At 35.9% G+C, this 14981-nt stretch overlaps 1 protein-coding gene across 16 annotated transcripts in view; it reads left to right on the top strand.

The window, feature by feature from the left end:
- The window catches only part of WWP1 (WW domain containing E3 ubiquitin protein ligase 1), an 87531-nt gene that overhangs the window by 31200 nt on the left and 41350 nt on the right, over positions 1-14981 (top strand). For 8 of the 16 annotated variants that reach the window (XM_075141540.1, XM_075141534.1, XM_075141537.1 and 5 more), the window contains exons 4-10: positions 1912-2036; positions 4850-4987; positions 5085-5151; positions 7253-7434; positions 10573-10921; positions 13021-13116; positions 13745-13919. In XM_075141540.1, the coding sequence (XP_074997641.1) occupies positions 1912-2036; positions 4850-4987; positions 5085-5151; positions 7253-7434; positions 10573-10921; positions 13021-13116; positions 13745-13919 (1132 nt within the window). Of the gene's footprint in view, positions 1-707; positions 860-1142; positions 1244-1911; positions 2037-4849; positions 4988-5084; positions 5152-7252; positions 7435-10572; positions 10922-13020; positions 13117-13744; positions 13920-14981 lie in introns of all 16 variants that reach the window. The other 8 variants (XM_075141543.1, XM_075141542.1, XM_075141544.1 and 5 more) reach the window with 7 other exon arrangements.

Here is a 14981-nt window from a genome sequence, read left to right as displayed (position 1 = left end):
ACTTATCCTAATATTTGACCTTTTTAATCTTCTTGTGGTTTAATTTGGTTTAACTGTGCTACAGATGTAGATATACCTGAATATGAGACTGTGAAGAACTGGCAATCTTGCAGTGTCCAATTGGCTAGAATGCATTATTATACAAGCAAGATTGTACTGCTTCAGATTTGCGTCTGGAAGCAGCATAGCTACTATCAAGTGGCATTGAGCACGGGCCAGTACATTTTACAGCATCTGACCTGTCTTTGTGCAATAGCCAGCTTTGTTAGTAGCAGGAACCATGCCAGGTTCCTATAACTAACGGTGCTGGAGAATGGGAGTGGTGCAACATACCTAGCTTTGGGGAACCGTTTGCTTGGGAACACTTACTTACTAACTACAGACCTGGGCTAAAACAAGTAGGGTATTCCTGTGCCACATTTCTCAGTGTTTCAGGTTTAGTAGAGCTTATTAGCCCTTTGCAATATTGCAAAAGAGAATAACACAGTTGTGGACTGGATGATGATTTCCAGGAGTTATTACTAGCACAAGTACAGAGCTATTGGTATATTCACAGGGACCAGAGTTTCTGTTGAGGAGGTAGGTTTGATTTGGCAGGATTTGGTGAGCTGGTAGAAATGAGGTAATTTGGCATGCACAATTCAGCCAAACAGACTTGTTGCATCATCAGTGTTACTTACTTAGGATCTTACCCATATGTATATAAGGTGTTCTGGCCCCCTCTTCCTCTGGCTATGGGAATGGTATCGTTGCTTCCGTTGCCCAGTCTATTTGAGGATAACTGAACTCTCTGGCTTACCAAATTCACCTCACTTCTATGGGTCTGCATGAGCACCAGCCATATATTCTCCATGTGTAGGTGGGTTTTTTTTTTCTTTTCTTTGTTGAGCTGGTCTTTTAGTACGACTTCCATTAGAAGGCAGCCTATTCAAAATGCAAAAATATATTTGCTCATGGGTTTCAGCAAAAATGATCCACTTTGTCCAACACGTTCAAGTGACTATAAAGCTAGTTGTTGGGAGGGTGGGAGTTGTTTTTAGTACTATTTTCATCAATGCTGATATAACTTTCTGTATCCAATACTGATAGATATGTCGCCTTTCACTTTTTGCGGTACAGTGATTCTACTCCATTTTTCACAGCCAGGAGCACTCTTGCAGTACTAGAGTACAAAACTTACTCTCCAGGACCTAGCATAGCTTCCCGTTTTCCTTCTTGAGCAGGGGAGAGATCACTGCCAAAGGTTATCATAATATTACTGTAATTGGGTCCTTTATCTTTCTGCTTCCCTCCAATTTTTACTTTAGCTTCATCATTTGATTTTTCCCCTCTGATTTCTGTGAGTATGCATTATGGTTCTATATATATTTGTGAATTCACAAATAATGTTTTATCAACACTTTCATGGCAAGGTGACACCTATTAAGTGGGTTCTTCCTGCTTGCAAGTAGCTGATTGGTTGCTTTTTCCTTTTTTAAAAATATTTGGTATTTTTCTTTCTAGTGACAGACAAATATACTTTCCACCTTTTTCTCCACATTTCATAATGTGAGTTTTTAGTTAGAAATCTGGAATAGTGAAGGATAAGGAAAATATGTCTTTCATAAATAAAGTAAGATATGTTTTATAAAACTGAGATTTGAGCTTAGTGTAGATTATTCTGATACTCCTCAAATTCCTTATGCTATAGTAGTAATGCACTTTAAGTTTGATCTTAAGTATAAATATCATAGTGTTTGCAGTTCTTAGTTAAAAATTTCCCCTTGCAGTACAAAAACTTCTTTCAGTTAACTAGTATCAAGAAATACAATAAATATGAGAAAGTGAATTAAGTTCAAATACTCCTAATAAAAAGAACGAATACTTTAAAATCTGTATATATTTTTTAAAAAAAATGTATTTTATATGCAGGAATGTGACTCCACAGACTACGCTGGAATTTAGAGTGTGGAGCCATCACACTTTAAAAGCAGATGCTTTATTAGGAAGAGCCACTGTAGACTTGAGACAAGCTTTGGAAATACACAATAGAAAATGTAAGTTATCATGAAGGATATTTTGAGTAAAGTAAAATTATTATTACTAATCTATGTATCAAACTGGCAACCAGACTACTAACTATACATGTAATTACAACTGACTTTCAGTTGATGTCTTTACTTGTCTCTTCTAGAGATGTCTGTGCTATCGAGAGCAATTTAAATGTAACAATGGGATATAATAATTTTGAAACAAACATTAGAGTATGAGTTACTACAAATTAAGTAAAAGCGGAAGTGATTAAATACAATGTTTTGTGGCAAACTAATAACTAATTTTGCTAGAAGATCTGTTTTAGACTTGTAAAAAAAAAAAAGTCTAAACTTTCAGAAAAGCTATCTATGTAATTTTTCATGTTTTCCTTCTCTGGAATCACTAATAGAAAGGCTAGATATTTTTCCCTCATAATTTAGCTGCCCAGAGAGCAGTAGGAACCACTGATTAATGAAACAATTGAGAACTTCCTTTTAGTACATTAAGGATTGTTGTGTTCTATGTAACTTCCAGTTTTAATTGTCTCTAATACAATTAAAGCAGGTAATCTTTATCTAATTTGCTTTTTGAAATTTTTTTCATTAGTACAAGATGGTGAATCCACACTTTAAATTCCACCCCAGAGTGGCAGTAGAATTCCAGCTAAACCAATCTCTAACCTTTCTCACAAGTTAGATACACAAACCTGAGAGCTCTGTTTAGGGAGGTGGGGGGAAAAGAGAGCCAAAAAAAAGCTTCATTTTTCTGATTCTAGCAGAAAATTGTGACAAAACCCAAAATCAAGTAGGGTGTCTTCAACAGTATCATAAAGATTCTGCCGAAGATTCCATAGTTAAGCAGAAAAATTGCTTCTTTTTTAAATTTAAAAAACTGTATCAGAAGAAACTGGGTTGTAATAATGATAGCAAAAATAAAAGTTAATATTTTAACTATTTCTAACAAAATAGTTAATCTTTTATTACTGTAGATCCAGGGGATGTAGGATCCACAACTTGGCAAATTCTTTCAGGGAATGGTTGACTGAGTTAGCTGTACATTGCACCAAAAGTAATTTATGTGCAGTGTTTCTGATTTGGGCAAGTCAGCAGTTTGACACACACCGGATTATCCAATGATTCAGTGGCAGAATAATCCAATTGATATCCTTCAGTCATTCAGTTATTGATACCTAATCTAAAATGCAGCACTTGAAAGGCTCTTTACTGAAGAAAATGTAAAGGGGAAGTCCTCTAAATGCAGAAACTTTAGAATTAGTGCTGTTACTTTCTCCTGCTAAACACCACCAGTTGAATTGCTGCCTAACCCTCCCAGCTTTCTTGCCAGCTCAGTTGGACTACAGCCAGCTGTTGATCTGGTTTGGGGAGATAACGTGTTAAAATAGCAGAAGCTAAACCAATCGCCCTTTGCAGAAATGATGATTTATAAATATGTTAATTTGAACAACTCAGTGGTAGGCTAGTTTCTTCTTTCTCTTCTTTCAGGTAGCACCGTTTTCCAAAATGCAGATTGCTAAATTAATAATTCTGTAGATTTGGGAGCCTTGTGCTTGCTCCAGTGATTTAAAGTACTTTGAAATCCATTGTAATATAGCAGTGGGTGACTGCTAGTAACTGCTGCCCAAGTACACTGTCGAACCTGCTCTTTAAAGTAACAGCTTGGGGGTATCTGGCAATAGCTTATGGTAGCCTTCCCTGTTTTCATGTTTATTGTTCATTTATGAGATATGTTAAGAATGAAAAAAATAAGGAAATGCTAGTTTAATGCATAGAAGTGCACAGTGAGCTTTAACTTTAGCTTGGAATGCTATCATATGGAGGGAAATATGGTGGTATATCTTGAAAAATTAATCTTGTAATTTGAGACCACAAATACTAAAAGGCCTTAACCATTTTAACCTGATTAATGTGAACTCATAGCTGACTGTGTTTGGATTTATGACATGTAGCTTTAACTGCTGTACTACTAGTAATAGTTGATTTAGACAGAATTACGCAGCATCCACAGCATGTTTTACCTCTGGGTTATGTATGTCTCTCTGCAAATGTGTGCATTGCTTGTCAGTCATATTGAATTCTTTTACTGCACCATGTACACATTTTTTTGTATATCTCAATTATCTCAAAGTTTCTTTTGGTGAAAATAGTTTCTGATTTAATTTTTGGTTACTTGAGGTATCCTTTCTGTTACTGTTTAATCCTTGGAGTTGGGATCTATGACAATGCTAGTAAGGATTTACTAAAAACAATTTTAAAAAATGAGGAAGGACTCTATGCAGTCTTTGCATTCATCTTCAAAGTGATGTTCTTTTCAGTGGTCTCTTAGAATTAGTTTTGGAAGTTGATTGAAATGAAAGAGAAATGAACATAAGCTGTGATTGTAGAATGAGGTTCCCCATGACTTGTAGTATTTGGATGTGTACTTCAGAAGTTGTTTGACTTTAAGCCTTTCCAAGTTTCGTAAGTAGTGCATAATTTCAAAAGGGCTTAGTGGAAACAGCAAACCTGGGAAATTATTAACAACAAAGTACTGAAACCATGTGGATCCTATAGCATACCTATAGAATATACTATGTAAATGGCCAATTTATTTTTACAATAAACTGTACTTTTACCCTCAGCAGATGTAAATTTACACGGCTCCTTAGTGATTTCTACGTTGATTTGAATCATCTGAATATCTCTCATGTTCAGTTTTGTACAACTAAATACATGTATCACATTTTTGTGTTGAAAGTCTCTTTTAATGTTTAGAATTTAATCTTTCCTTTATCCCTTCTCTCCTTCTCTCCCTCTACCCACCCCAACTCCATTTTTAGTGGAGAAGGTGAAAGAACAGTTGAAACTCTCTTTGGAAAACAAGAGTGGCATGGTGCAAACAGGTGAACTGACAGTTGTGCTAGATGGTTTGGTTGTTGAACAAGAATCTCTTACAAATCTCAGTTCATCAGCAACCAGTAAGTTAAAATAATTAAATCAGATGGTAATATTTTGATTAAGATTTCAAAGAGATATAATAGAATATTTCTGTTGAATTTGTTTCTTACTGTTCAGTAGAAGTTCAGCAAAATGGTGAGGCTGTGCATGAAAGCAGAGATGCTTCAGCAAGAAGTACATCCAGGTTGGAATTCATTTTTGTGTTTTACACTATATGAAGTATATTAGCAAATTTATCGGTTGAAATGTTTGGATTGTGTGTGTGTTGGTTTTTTTTTTTTAATTTTTTGAAGGGGATAGTTTTTAACTGTCAAGCCCTAACTTATGTTACCATAGGTTTTAGAAACATTACTTGCATGATAATTACATAACTTAGCTTGAAAAGAATTAAATTTACAACTCTGCTCTTCCTGTGCTGGTAGAGCCTGCTCTCCACTACTTTATCATTGCCTCTTGGCTGTGTAACCCTCTGAACATAAAAATTCAACTGATTGGAAGTCTACTAAATGCTTCAGCAAAGATTTAAGAACCATTTCTATTCATGTCTACCAACTTGTTGCAGTGTACCATCTGAACGGAAGAAAGAAGAAAAAAAAGCCTAAATTACTTCCCCCTTACCCAGTTCCTTTTTAAGGTCGTGATCAGGAATTTGTTTGAGAGACTTGTATTGAGTTTAGGAAGCAGTATTCAGAACACTGAGGCAAAGGGTTTGCCTGCTTCAACCTGAAGGCTTTGGGATCAATTTAGAACTTCATTCTTGGCTTCTCTATCTTTATACCAGCTCAACGACTGCCTGGAGAGAAGTAGCAGTAGATTGTTTGTCCCCTCACCACTAGAGAGTCAAATAGGTCAACATTGAGATCAATTTAATGTTACTGGCCTGCTCAGTTACCTTGCAGTGAACCCCTTTCCGTTTAAGTTCTTGACACACAATGGAGTGAAAAAACATACAGTTGCTATGCTTTTGAGTGACATTGACACTCCCCTGAGTGACAGGGACACATTTGTCCTTGTACGCTTGACTTGATTCTTTTTTTGAATATGTGGAGGTTTGTCTCTGTTCCCCCATGGGTGCCCAATATGAGGGAGCGAGCGTAAAAAGGTGCTTCTCCTTAGTTTTCGTTAGAAAGGTTTGGGATTGTTAAAAGTGACTTGAAACACATCTGCATACCATTTTGAAACAGTAGTAGCAATCATTTGTTTTCATTCAGCTATTGTTGCTGGAGGTGTGGCTTTTACTGGGATCCTTCTCTTGATGTTGATATTTTGATTACAACAGTTTTCCATACGACTATCCAGCAGTTTTGATTTATAGTTTTAAAATTAAGAGATGAGAAAAAGTTTTAAGGTAGTTTCTGTGCATGTCTTTAAGAAGCAAATTGGGTTTGTAGTCTAGAGTTGAAAAAGGATAATACTTTAATTCTCTGTTTATACTACTTCTTTGGAGTAGGGTAAGGTAGCATGGAAATGCTGCTGCTTCCCTTCTTACTCTGCAAAGTGGGACTTCTAAGAATTCTCACATTTTTTGTCATCTGTTTAACTTCTCTTTAATTTTTAGCCTCTACTCCTTGAGAAGATGGGGAGTTGGCATTGAATGTAATTTTCGCAATACATGTCTTGGGTGGGTGACTTTGAGCATTTTGGGATAGATTTAAGTAAAAACAGTGTAATTGAACAAGACTTTCCATTCACAAGCCCTTACACTACATTTATTTCCATGTGGCGTTATAAACACAGACCTGCCTGTGTGTATCTGTCCTCACAACGTCCCATCCTGCCTATGCATAGAGAAGCTGATCTTATTTTCCTTTTACTGAGGCAAAGTTTTGTTACTTTCTTATGTTATGACTAGAATAATTTTTGGAGATAGGACAACCAAAACCAATTCTTCCACTTGCTTAGTGAGAGAAAAAGTTTTCCTGCTCATAGCTGCACTTTGGAAGGGTCCCTAAGGCAGTTTTGGAAGATGTGGTAAGTGCATCAGTCTGCCCAACTCAATTCTAGTATGTCATTACAAGTAAAAGATGAAGTGGAAATGGGAAATCTTACCTCTTTTATATATCTGAAATCCGCAGAACCAAAATTTGCCTTTTGTTCCTTGATTGTTTTGGTCTTGCACTTGACTGTTATCTAGGCTGCAAACATTATGTTATAAACTGTTGTGAATTTACTTCTACTTCTTTATTTGTTTCTTTAGCGTGATTTAATGTAGGATTTGGTTTAGTTGCATAACTATTTAACATGTTGTTTGTAGTAACCTAAAATGATCTTTTATTTTTACCAAGATCTGCTTGTGACATTTCTAATGGGATAGACAATCAAGTACCTTCCAACTCTGTAGTACAGAATACATTCTGTATAGAAGCTGTTAATGGAGACAGCACACCATCTCCTACTCACGTTGCAGCCAGACCCAAAAATACACCAGTACCAAAACCACTTGCAGCTCAGCCTGTCAACAGGACTGGTAAGAATGGAAGAGTTATGGGAACATGTTCCATAAAGCTTTTTTTCTGGTTGAAATGTATCTAAAGTTGAGCCACTTTTTCTATACATTTTGTATTAGATTTCAGAAATACTGAAAGGATGTTTCTGGGCTTGAATTTATAATCTTGCATGTCCACTTCTGTGAATTTTTCTTGAATGTACTAACTTTCATACTTTCCCATTAGTTCTCTTCTCTGATGAAGAAAGATGTAAAGCATCCAAAACTTCCATTTCTCTGTCCCAGATGACTAAACCATTTCTCTCCCCCAGATGATTGTCTGGAGGAAAAATCAGATTTCTTTCACAATTAATTTAAGTATCTACATTTAAGTTTCTTTTGCCATTAGATAAATGTGATTTTTAGTGCTGTCAGGGAACTGCTGTGCTCCGAGTTGAGATCTGTTGCAGGCTTTCCTTGCCTTCCAGTTTTTCAAAAAGTATGCTGTTTCAAAACAGGCATTGGCAAATACTAAATTTCATTTTCCTCTTAAATACAAAAACTTTGATTATGACTACAAGTAACATTCAGTACAGTAAAACAAGTGAAAAGTAAGTCTTCTTAAATTTTTGTTCCTCTAGCAAAACTTTGTGCTGTTTTTGTGCACAGAAAACTGTGCTTTCTAAGCACTTTCTGCCTTTTCTCAGCTGTTTGAGAGAGATTACAGTGATAGCAGAGGAAAAAGATAACCTTAAATAGAAATAGGCAAGCTGTTAATAAACAGTAGGACAGAGACTGTCAAACTTCATGTAATAGAGTGGGAAATGTGGGCATGGTGGGAAGATAGCAGACACAATTATGAACTTTAAAAGGTAATAATTAAATTAGGCCTTCTCTAAAGCTTTTCTCTATTTGGAGAACTTGAATTTGATTCCACTCTCTTTTCAGTTGAAGGCCAGAGGGCATATATATTATTTAGGCATTGCTCCCTTTTTCTTCAATAGCGGAGAGATCCATTTGAAATCTGTATTAGGATAGGGTAATTGCAAAAATAATTGATTTGTTCAAAGAGTAATATTGATGAAATCATCACTGAGCTTGCACTGAGGCACTGATATAACAATTTTCAACTATTGTAACAGTTGGTGGAGACTTTTTTAAGGCAAGGCATAAAACAGATCTCCAGCATTTGTTGATGACAGACTTCCCCCTCCCCGCCGCCACCCCCCCACATGTTGTGCTTCTCAGGATTGTAATTTCATGTGATGTTGCCAGAATTGCTGTTTTAGATCTAGTTGGTGAGGTAATCGGCTATGTAATGTTTTATAGATCAGTTTTGGAGATCAGCTTACTAAAGAGCTGATGATTTGTCAGTTATTTTGCTTCTAACTTTGTTTTGTTATCCCATTCACTCTTTCATGTGGATGAATTGAGTGTTTTTTTTTAATGAGAGCTGAAATTTCAGTTGGCTTTTTTCCTATTTAAGTAAAATTGTTGCTATTTAAAGCAGAAGTTTGAAGAAACTTCATCAGATTGTCTGTAGTTACGATTTTTTTTTAATGCCATGCTTTACATTTGCTTGAAATAATACAAAGTCTCGACATGTCTTAATGTAGTTAACCTGTTTTGTGTGAGCTGGAAATAGTGATGTATTACCCTGGAATAGTTGTGTTCAAGAAGCAATGCTATTACAGATCTTACAAATCTGCTGCTGCCTGTAAAATCATGCTTATCATTATGCATATCAAGAAAATATTTATGGCCCAGTAATAATTCCTTAAAGAAACTGACTTGCTAATTTAAATACATTGCTGATGACAGTTTTATTGTTTGTAATTCTTTGACCTGCTTTTCTGACCATCTGGGAAAGCAAGAAATTGCTGACATTATATACATATTGCAAGTAAAAAGTAGAATCAAGCTATTTTCTTATTTGTAAGAGTGTTATACAGAATTAAAGCGAATGAACTCTTTAAAATGATGGAACAGCATTTTATAAGCACTTAGTCTAGGGTTAAATTTTGCAAATCTGTATCAGTAAGGTTATGAGTATAGAGCAATTGTATTGGTCTCAGTCCTTAGAATTGCAAGCTGATAGTATGCTGTTAGATAGAAAATTACTTGAAGTCTACGTTGCATGTTATATTTAGTCTAGAAAAATAGTTCCAACTCTAGAAAAGGTACAAACTGATGAGTTTAAATAGAATTGTCACTGTCTGGTGTTGATTAGTGGTGCTGAAAATGGAAGCTGTGAATGATGTTGCACTATTTTTAATAGAGCCTTGACTTTTAATGGGGGTCCTACTGACTGCCATACCTGATTTGGCTTGTCTAAGACAAGATCTTGTGCTGAGATTCTGTTCTGTTAAGCTCTGCAGATGATTGGTATTGATGTATTGTTGGCCAAGTGGGCTTGGGAGTAATAAAGCCTTTTTAGCCTTTTCCTGCTAAGTCCATGCCTGCTTTAAACCTTTTATGAGATTATGCTTGCTTGAGTTGGATGACATTTGTATGGTTCTTTAAAAGTCGGAAATTGATTTACTTTGTGATTCTAAATAATTTTCTTCAGTCATTGAACTATGGAAGTTATGTTAGCCAAATACTAATTTTTATATTTTAATGCTGCTTTTGGAGGGGGATTTTTTTTCCAAGTCACACACAGGTGGTTTTTTCTTAATTGTAGGGTTGTGTACCTCAACTTGAAAAAGGAAAAAAAATCATCTGTAAGAACTGCCTCTTAGTTTTCCAAATTTCATAGAGTTATTTATCTCTTAATATTTTTTTTCATGTCATACTAATCAAGATTCTTTTTTGAAGTTGATATAAGTTCAAAGTTTCAAAGTAAATAAAGCAATACTGTTTTCTGGGAAGCAGGTGGGTACCTTTTGCTAATCTAAAGAGTAAGGTGTAACGTTGAGTTGATCAAGATATGCAGAAACTAAGAAATTACTTTAGCAGGGAAGTATAGAGAATGGCTTGCAGACTGTAAGTTGTAATTACAGCTTTAACTGAGGCAGGTGCATTGTGACTTTTTGTCATCTTAGGCAAAAATGCTGCTTATGGCATATAGTTGCGACTTAAACATACTCCTTCCATGTCATTTACTCCAAAAGTTGGTCATTTGAAAAGTAAATCTTATCAGGTTCTGATACACAAATGTTCTTATTTCCCATTTCTCAGTTAATGGCGAGTCATCCACCTCTGCACCAGAAGCTGGCAGTTCTTCTGTCTCTGAGGCTCCGATAGGTTCAGTCGAAGCTCCCATGTCTTCAGATTGCACTAACACTACAGCAGAACCTCAGTCCATGACAGAAGCAACTAGTTGTTCTGAAAGCCACATTTCTGCATTACCTGTTGTGTCTGCTGGACTAGAACCTACAGCTGCAACAGACTGTGCTCAGCCTAATGCTAGAAACAGTATAGCAGCAGATGCAGCAAAACCAAGGGAATCCTCCTCCACCTCAAGTGCATCTGCAGAACCTGTAAGACAGCAGCCTGGTAATGCCAGTACAGAACCTTTGCCACCAGGGTATGTGGGCTTGATTTTAATGCTATAATTATGTTTCGTCTGAACGTACATATAAAGAAACAGAAATTCTATACTGGGATTGTCAAATGCAGGTCAGTTGGCTGAGACAGGGTTATTTGATCTAAAATGGGGTTTGTACTGCTGCTATAACTGGCTAGTAGCTCTTGTCCCAGAAAGTAACAACTGATAACTGATTTACTGAGACGGTATTGTGATCTAAATAGATAAACTCTTGGGCATTATGGACGTGAAGACTTTTCATTTGATAGATTCAAACTTATTTGGGTCATAATTTGTTACTCCTTTGGTTCTTAAACTATGAGAATGTAGTAGGGACCAAAATACAGAGAAGTGAAAATTAATAAAATAGTCTAGAAAACTTGTAGGTGCTTGCTGTGTAACAATGAGATCAGTAAAGTTATAGATAAAAATACAGACTTGAAGTGTGTGTATGTGCTCAGAATAGCTAGAAACTTTTAATTCTAGATTGTTAGAAACTACTTCTGAAGTCCTAAACCTTAAATGCAAAATTAAAGATGTGCTTAGACATTAAATGAAAATATAATACATGCTCAAATATGTATATTGATCTTAAAATTTTTTTATAGATGCTTTCATTTTTGGGTGAAAAGATGTCCTCAGTAACTAATCAGAAATACTGACATTTCTGTAATATTCTAAATATTAACTATATTAGCATTTTCTGAACACAGAAATTTTTTCTTAATCCGAAGTGTATATACTTTGTGTCATTGTAGCTGATCTTTCAGAGAGCCTCTCTTGTACCTGCTCCCTCTGAAGGAGGTTCAGTAAGTTATTGGTGACACTTTACTTGAGTTGGATAAACATGAAAACAAGCACCTAAAAAGATAGAAATATTGTATGTATATTGTTGGGGAAGAGTTAAAGTTTTTATTTTTCAGATGCTTTGACAATGGAAGCTCTTTATAGGTGGGAATTCCTGTGGTCATCCCCCTTCCATACACTCTTTTTTTTTTTTTTTTTAAATTAATTACATGCTTTCCCATTGAGGACAGGGTCATGAGGTCCAGGCATGGTGCACACTATGGCCAAATGCATTTCATCATCATTCCTCCCTGATCACGTTTCTTTGGGGCGGGGTTTGTGGTTCCCCACCCACCCCCAGTCTAATTGAGTCTCCATTATGTTTAGTCCTAGTAACTCTGTAACATGCTGCTGCTCCTCTCTTTTTGTAATCTTAGCATTTAACCTCTTGAACTGCAGAAAACATTTTGTAGGAGTTTTATAAGATACTCTGTAATAGTGAGGAAATGCACACCAAATCCTATGAGTAGCAGGCAAGATGTTCTGCCTACGTTTTTAGGAGCTAATTAATTATGTATATAAGAAAAAAACCCATACATCTAATGCAAGCAAGGGCTTCAGCTTTTTGTCTAACATTTATCCTGGTTTCCTTTCCCGTTTATAAATATTTTTATTGCATTAAGGCAGTTATCAGCAGCACGAAACTTCAGTTGTTTATAATGTTTGGTCCTCTCTCCACCTTCAACGTAAGTTTGCTTTGTAACTAAAACGGAAGAAACAATCCCCAAGGATATCAGATAGAGAATTTACCAGGATAGGAAGTAGAAACACAGGAAAACCATCTGATAGAACACATTTCAGGTTCACTCTGAAAGATCCTGTTGTTTGTTGGATATAGGGAACAGTGCTTCAAAATGTAAACTCCCTCTCTTTTTGAGAGGGGCATGTACTTGGAAATGCAAAAAATGCATCTCTCAGGACTTTTTGAATGAGGTTATTTTAGCATCCAAGCCTTGAGCAGATAATTAATTGACTTTGTTTTCAGATACCTTAAATAGAATTTGAAAATGCTTGTGAATATTGACGTATGCTCATTTTATGTACCATGTCCCTTAAAGAAGTCCTTATGGTGATATCAGTTCAAGTAGGAAGTAACTGATGTATTCTAGTGTGAGTTTTCTTTGGTGTTTTAGAATGAGTTTTCGATCATAGGATTTTCATTCAATACCAAAGGACTTTTTTGGCTTAGTGGGAAATAAGTCCTAAGGAAGCGTTTTCACCTTGACTTACATGAAAGTCTTTTTGTCTTGAAGGTGGGAGCAAAGAAAGGATCCTCATGGTAGAACCTATTATGTTGATCACAACACACGAACTACAACGTGGGAAAGACCACAGCCCTTACCTCCTGGGTAATGTAGACTTTTTTGATTTAAATATGATAAAGGTACTATTTTTTCGTTTGTTTGTTTGGTGTAGGAAAAATACCAGCTTTTATAAGCAGCTTATCGAAACTGTATTATATATCATATATTAAGAAATTCTAGCTTTCAGTTAATTTAGAATTACATTAATTGCAGCTATTGTTATAGGAATGTTGGTACTGTATATATCGCTTGTTCTGAACACTTGTTCAAATACAGCTACTCAATTACTTTGTTCTTCTTTTAAAACTTAAGCATTAAATAATGCATATTTGACCTTTTTTTAGGTGGCACCACTAGGTGTGGTGCACAGGTTCCAAACTTCAGATTTCCCAGCAAAGTGTTTTCTGTGAAACCTGCCAACATTGCTTATGGTCACAGGAATTTACAGAGACAGAGAGCTGAACATGCTATTGCTTGAAGTCCATGTTTGTTCAATGTTGTTGTCCTTCTACCAATAAAGTTGGGGAGTACTTTTGTGTACTTCAGAAATTAAAATTATGCCTGTGACTCCAATACTTCATTCAAGTACTGTCTAGGAACTTAGCATAAAAAGAAAATTTGTTATGTAATATTACTGAAAAAATTAGCTGTTAACATTTGTGTTTCTTGAAAGCTGGGAAAGAAGAGTTGATGATCGTGGGAGAGTTTACTATGTGGACCACAACACCAGAACAACAACATGGCAGCGACCAACAATGGAATCAGTCAGGAACTTTGAGCAATGGCAATCTCAACGGAATCAACTGCAGGGAGCTATGCAACAATTTAACCAACGATACCTCTATTCGGTAACTTTTACATAAAATTTAGAAATTAATAGAGAGGTATAGGTATACTTTTTGTTCTTTAACTTTTTCTAAAGTGATTTTCTAACTATTCAGCCATATATATTATGAGACATTTGGCATCAGCAATTCAGATTCTGATTCTGTTGAAAAACGTTAACAAAAATCGTCCTTAAAGGCAAAAAGTAGTCTCTTCTGAGTCTGTTCCCTAACTTGAGCCTTGTGTACTGCATGATACTTAAGACTTCTAATGACAGTAGTAAGAGGTAAAACTAAAGCAGACCCTTAACTGAAAAGGAATGTAAAAGCTGGGTTATGGGCATTTTGAACATTAAATGGCCTTCAAAACTGTTCCAGTGATTAGGAGTCATTCATTACTACAGGTGGCCGTTCTTTTACTTTGAGCTCATTTTGAGGGTTATGCACCTGGTTCAGCTCTGGAATTTCCTACGTGGTTTTCTGTTTCTCTCAGATAGTTGCTCACCTACTTCTGCCTGAAGAAAATATCATGAGTAGCTTGAAAGAAGATATTTCTTGAGACAGATTTTTCCGTCTCTTACTGGATAAATAGGATAGTTGCATTTTCAGAGTTAAGAATGATGGTGCCTGCATGTCACTGTCGCTCTAAATAGTCCATTTTAAGAATTGTGCTTGGTCTCTTAAAAAAAGATCCAATCCCAGAGACTTTGTAAGTGATATGTAGCAAAGCTGGAGTGTTTTAAAGAAGAAAGCATTGAAGTACAAGTCTGAAACAGCTTCATTGGACTAGGAGTCTATGCATCCGAAGACCTAACTTTGCTTTGAATTTGATGGACTTTTTTCAGGTACCCCTCTGAAGTAAAGGATGCTGCAGTATTCTTACATTTAACAGTTCTCAGCCTCTCATTATCTAATTAGACATTATATCTCATCACTAGCAATAGCAGAAACATGCATCACCACTTATTTTCTTAAACCCTGGAGCTGTGAGTCAATTTATCTTATGCAATTAGAAAGATAGAATGGTTGAGGTTGGAAGGGACTTCTGGAGGCCATCTGGTCCAACGTAGAGCCAGTTGCCTAGGA

Source organism: Calonectris borealis, chromosome 2 (assembly GCF_964195595.1).
Source record: "Calonectris borealis chromosome 2, bCalBor7.hap1.2, whole genome shotgun sequence".
NCBI classification, from domain to species: Eukaryota; Metazoa; Chordata; class Aves; order Procellariiformes; family Procellariidae; genus Calonectris; species Calonectris borealis.
The sequence above is the reverse complement of the archived record's forward strand: the minus strand, read 5'-3'. Positions and strand labels throughout refer to the sequence as shown.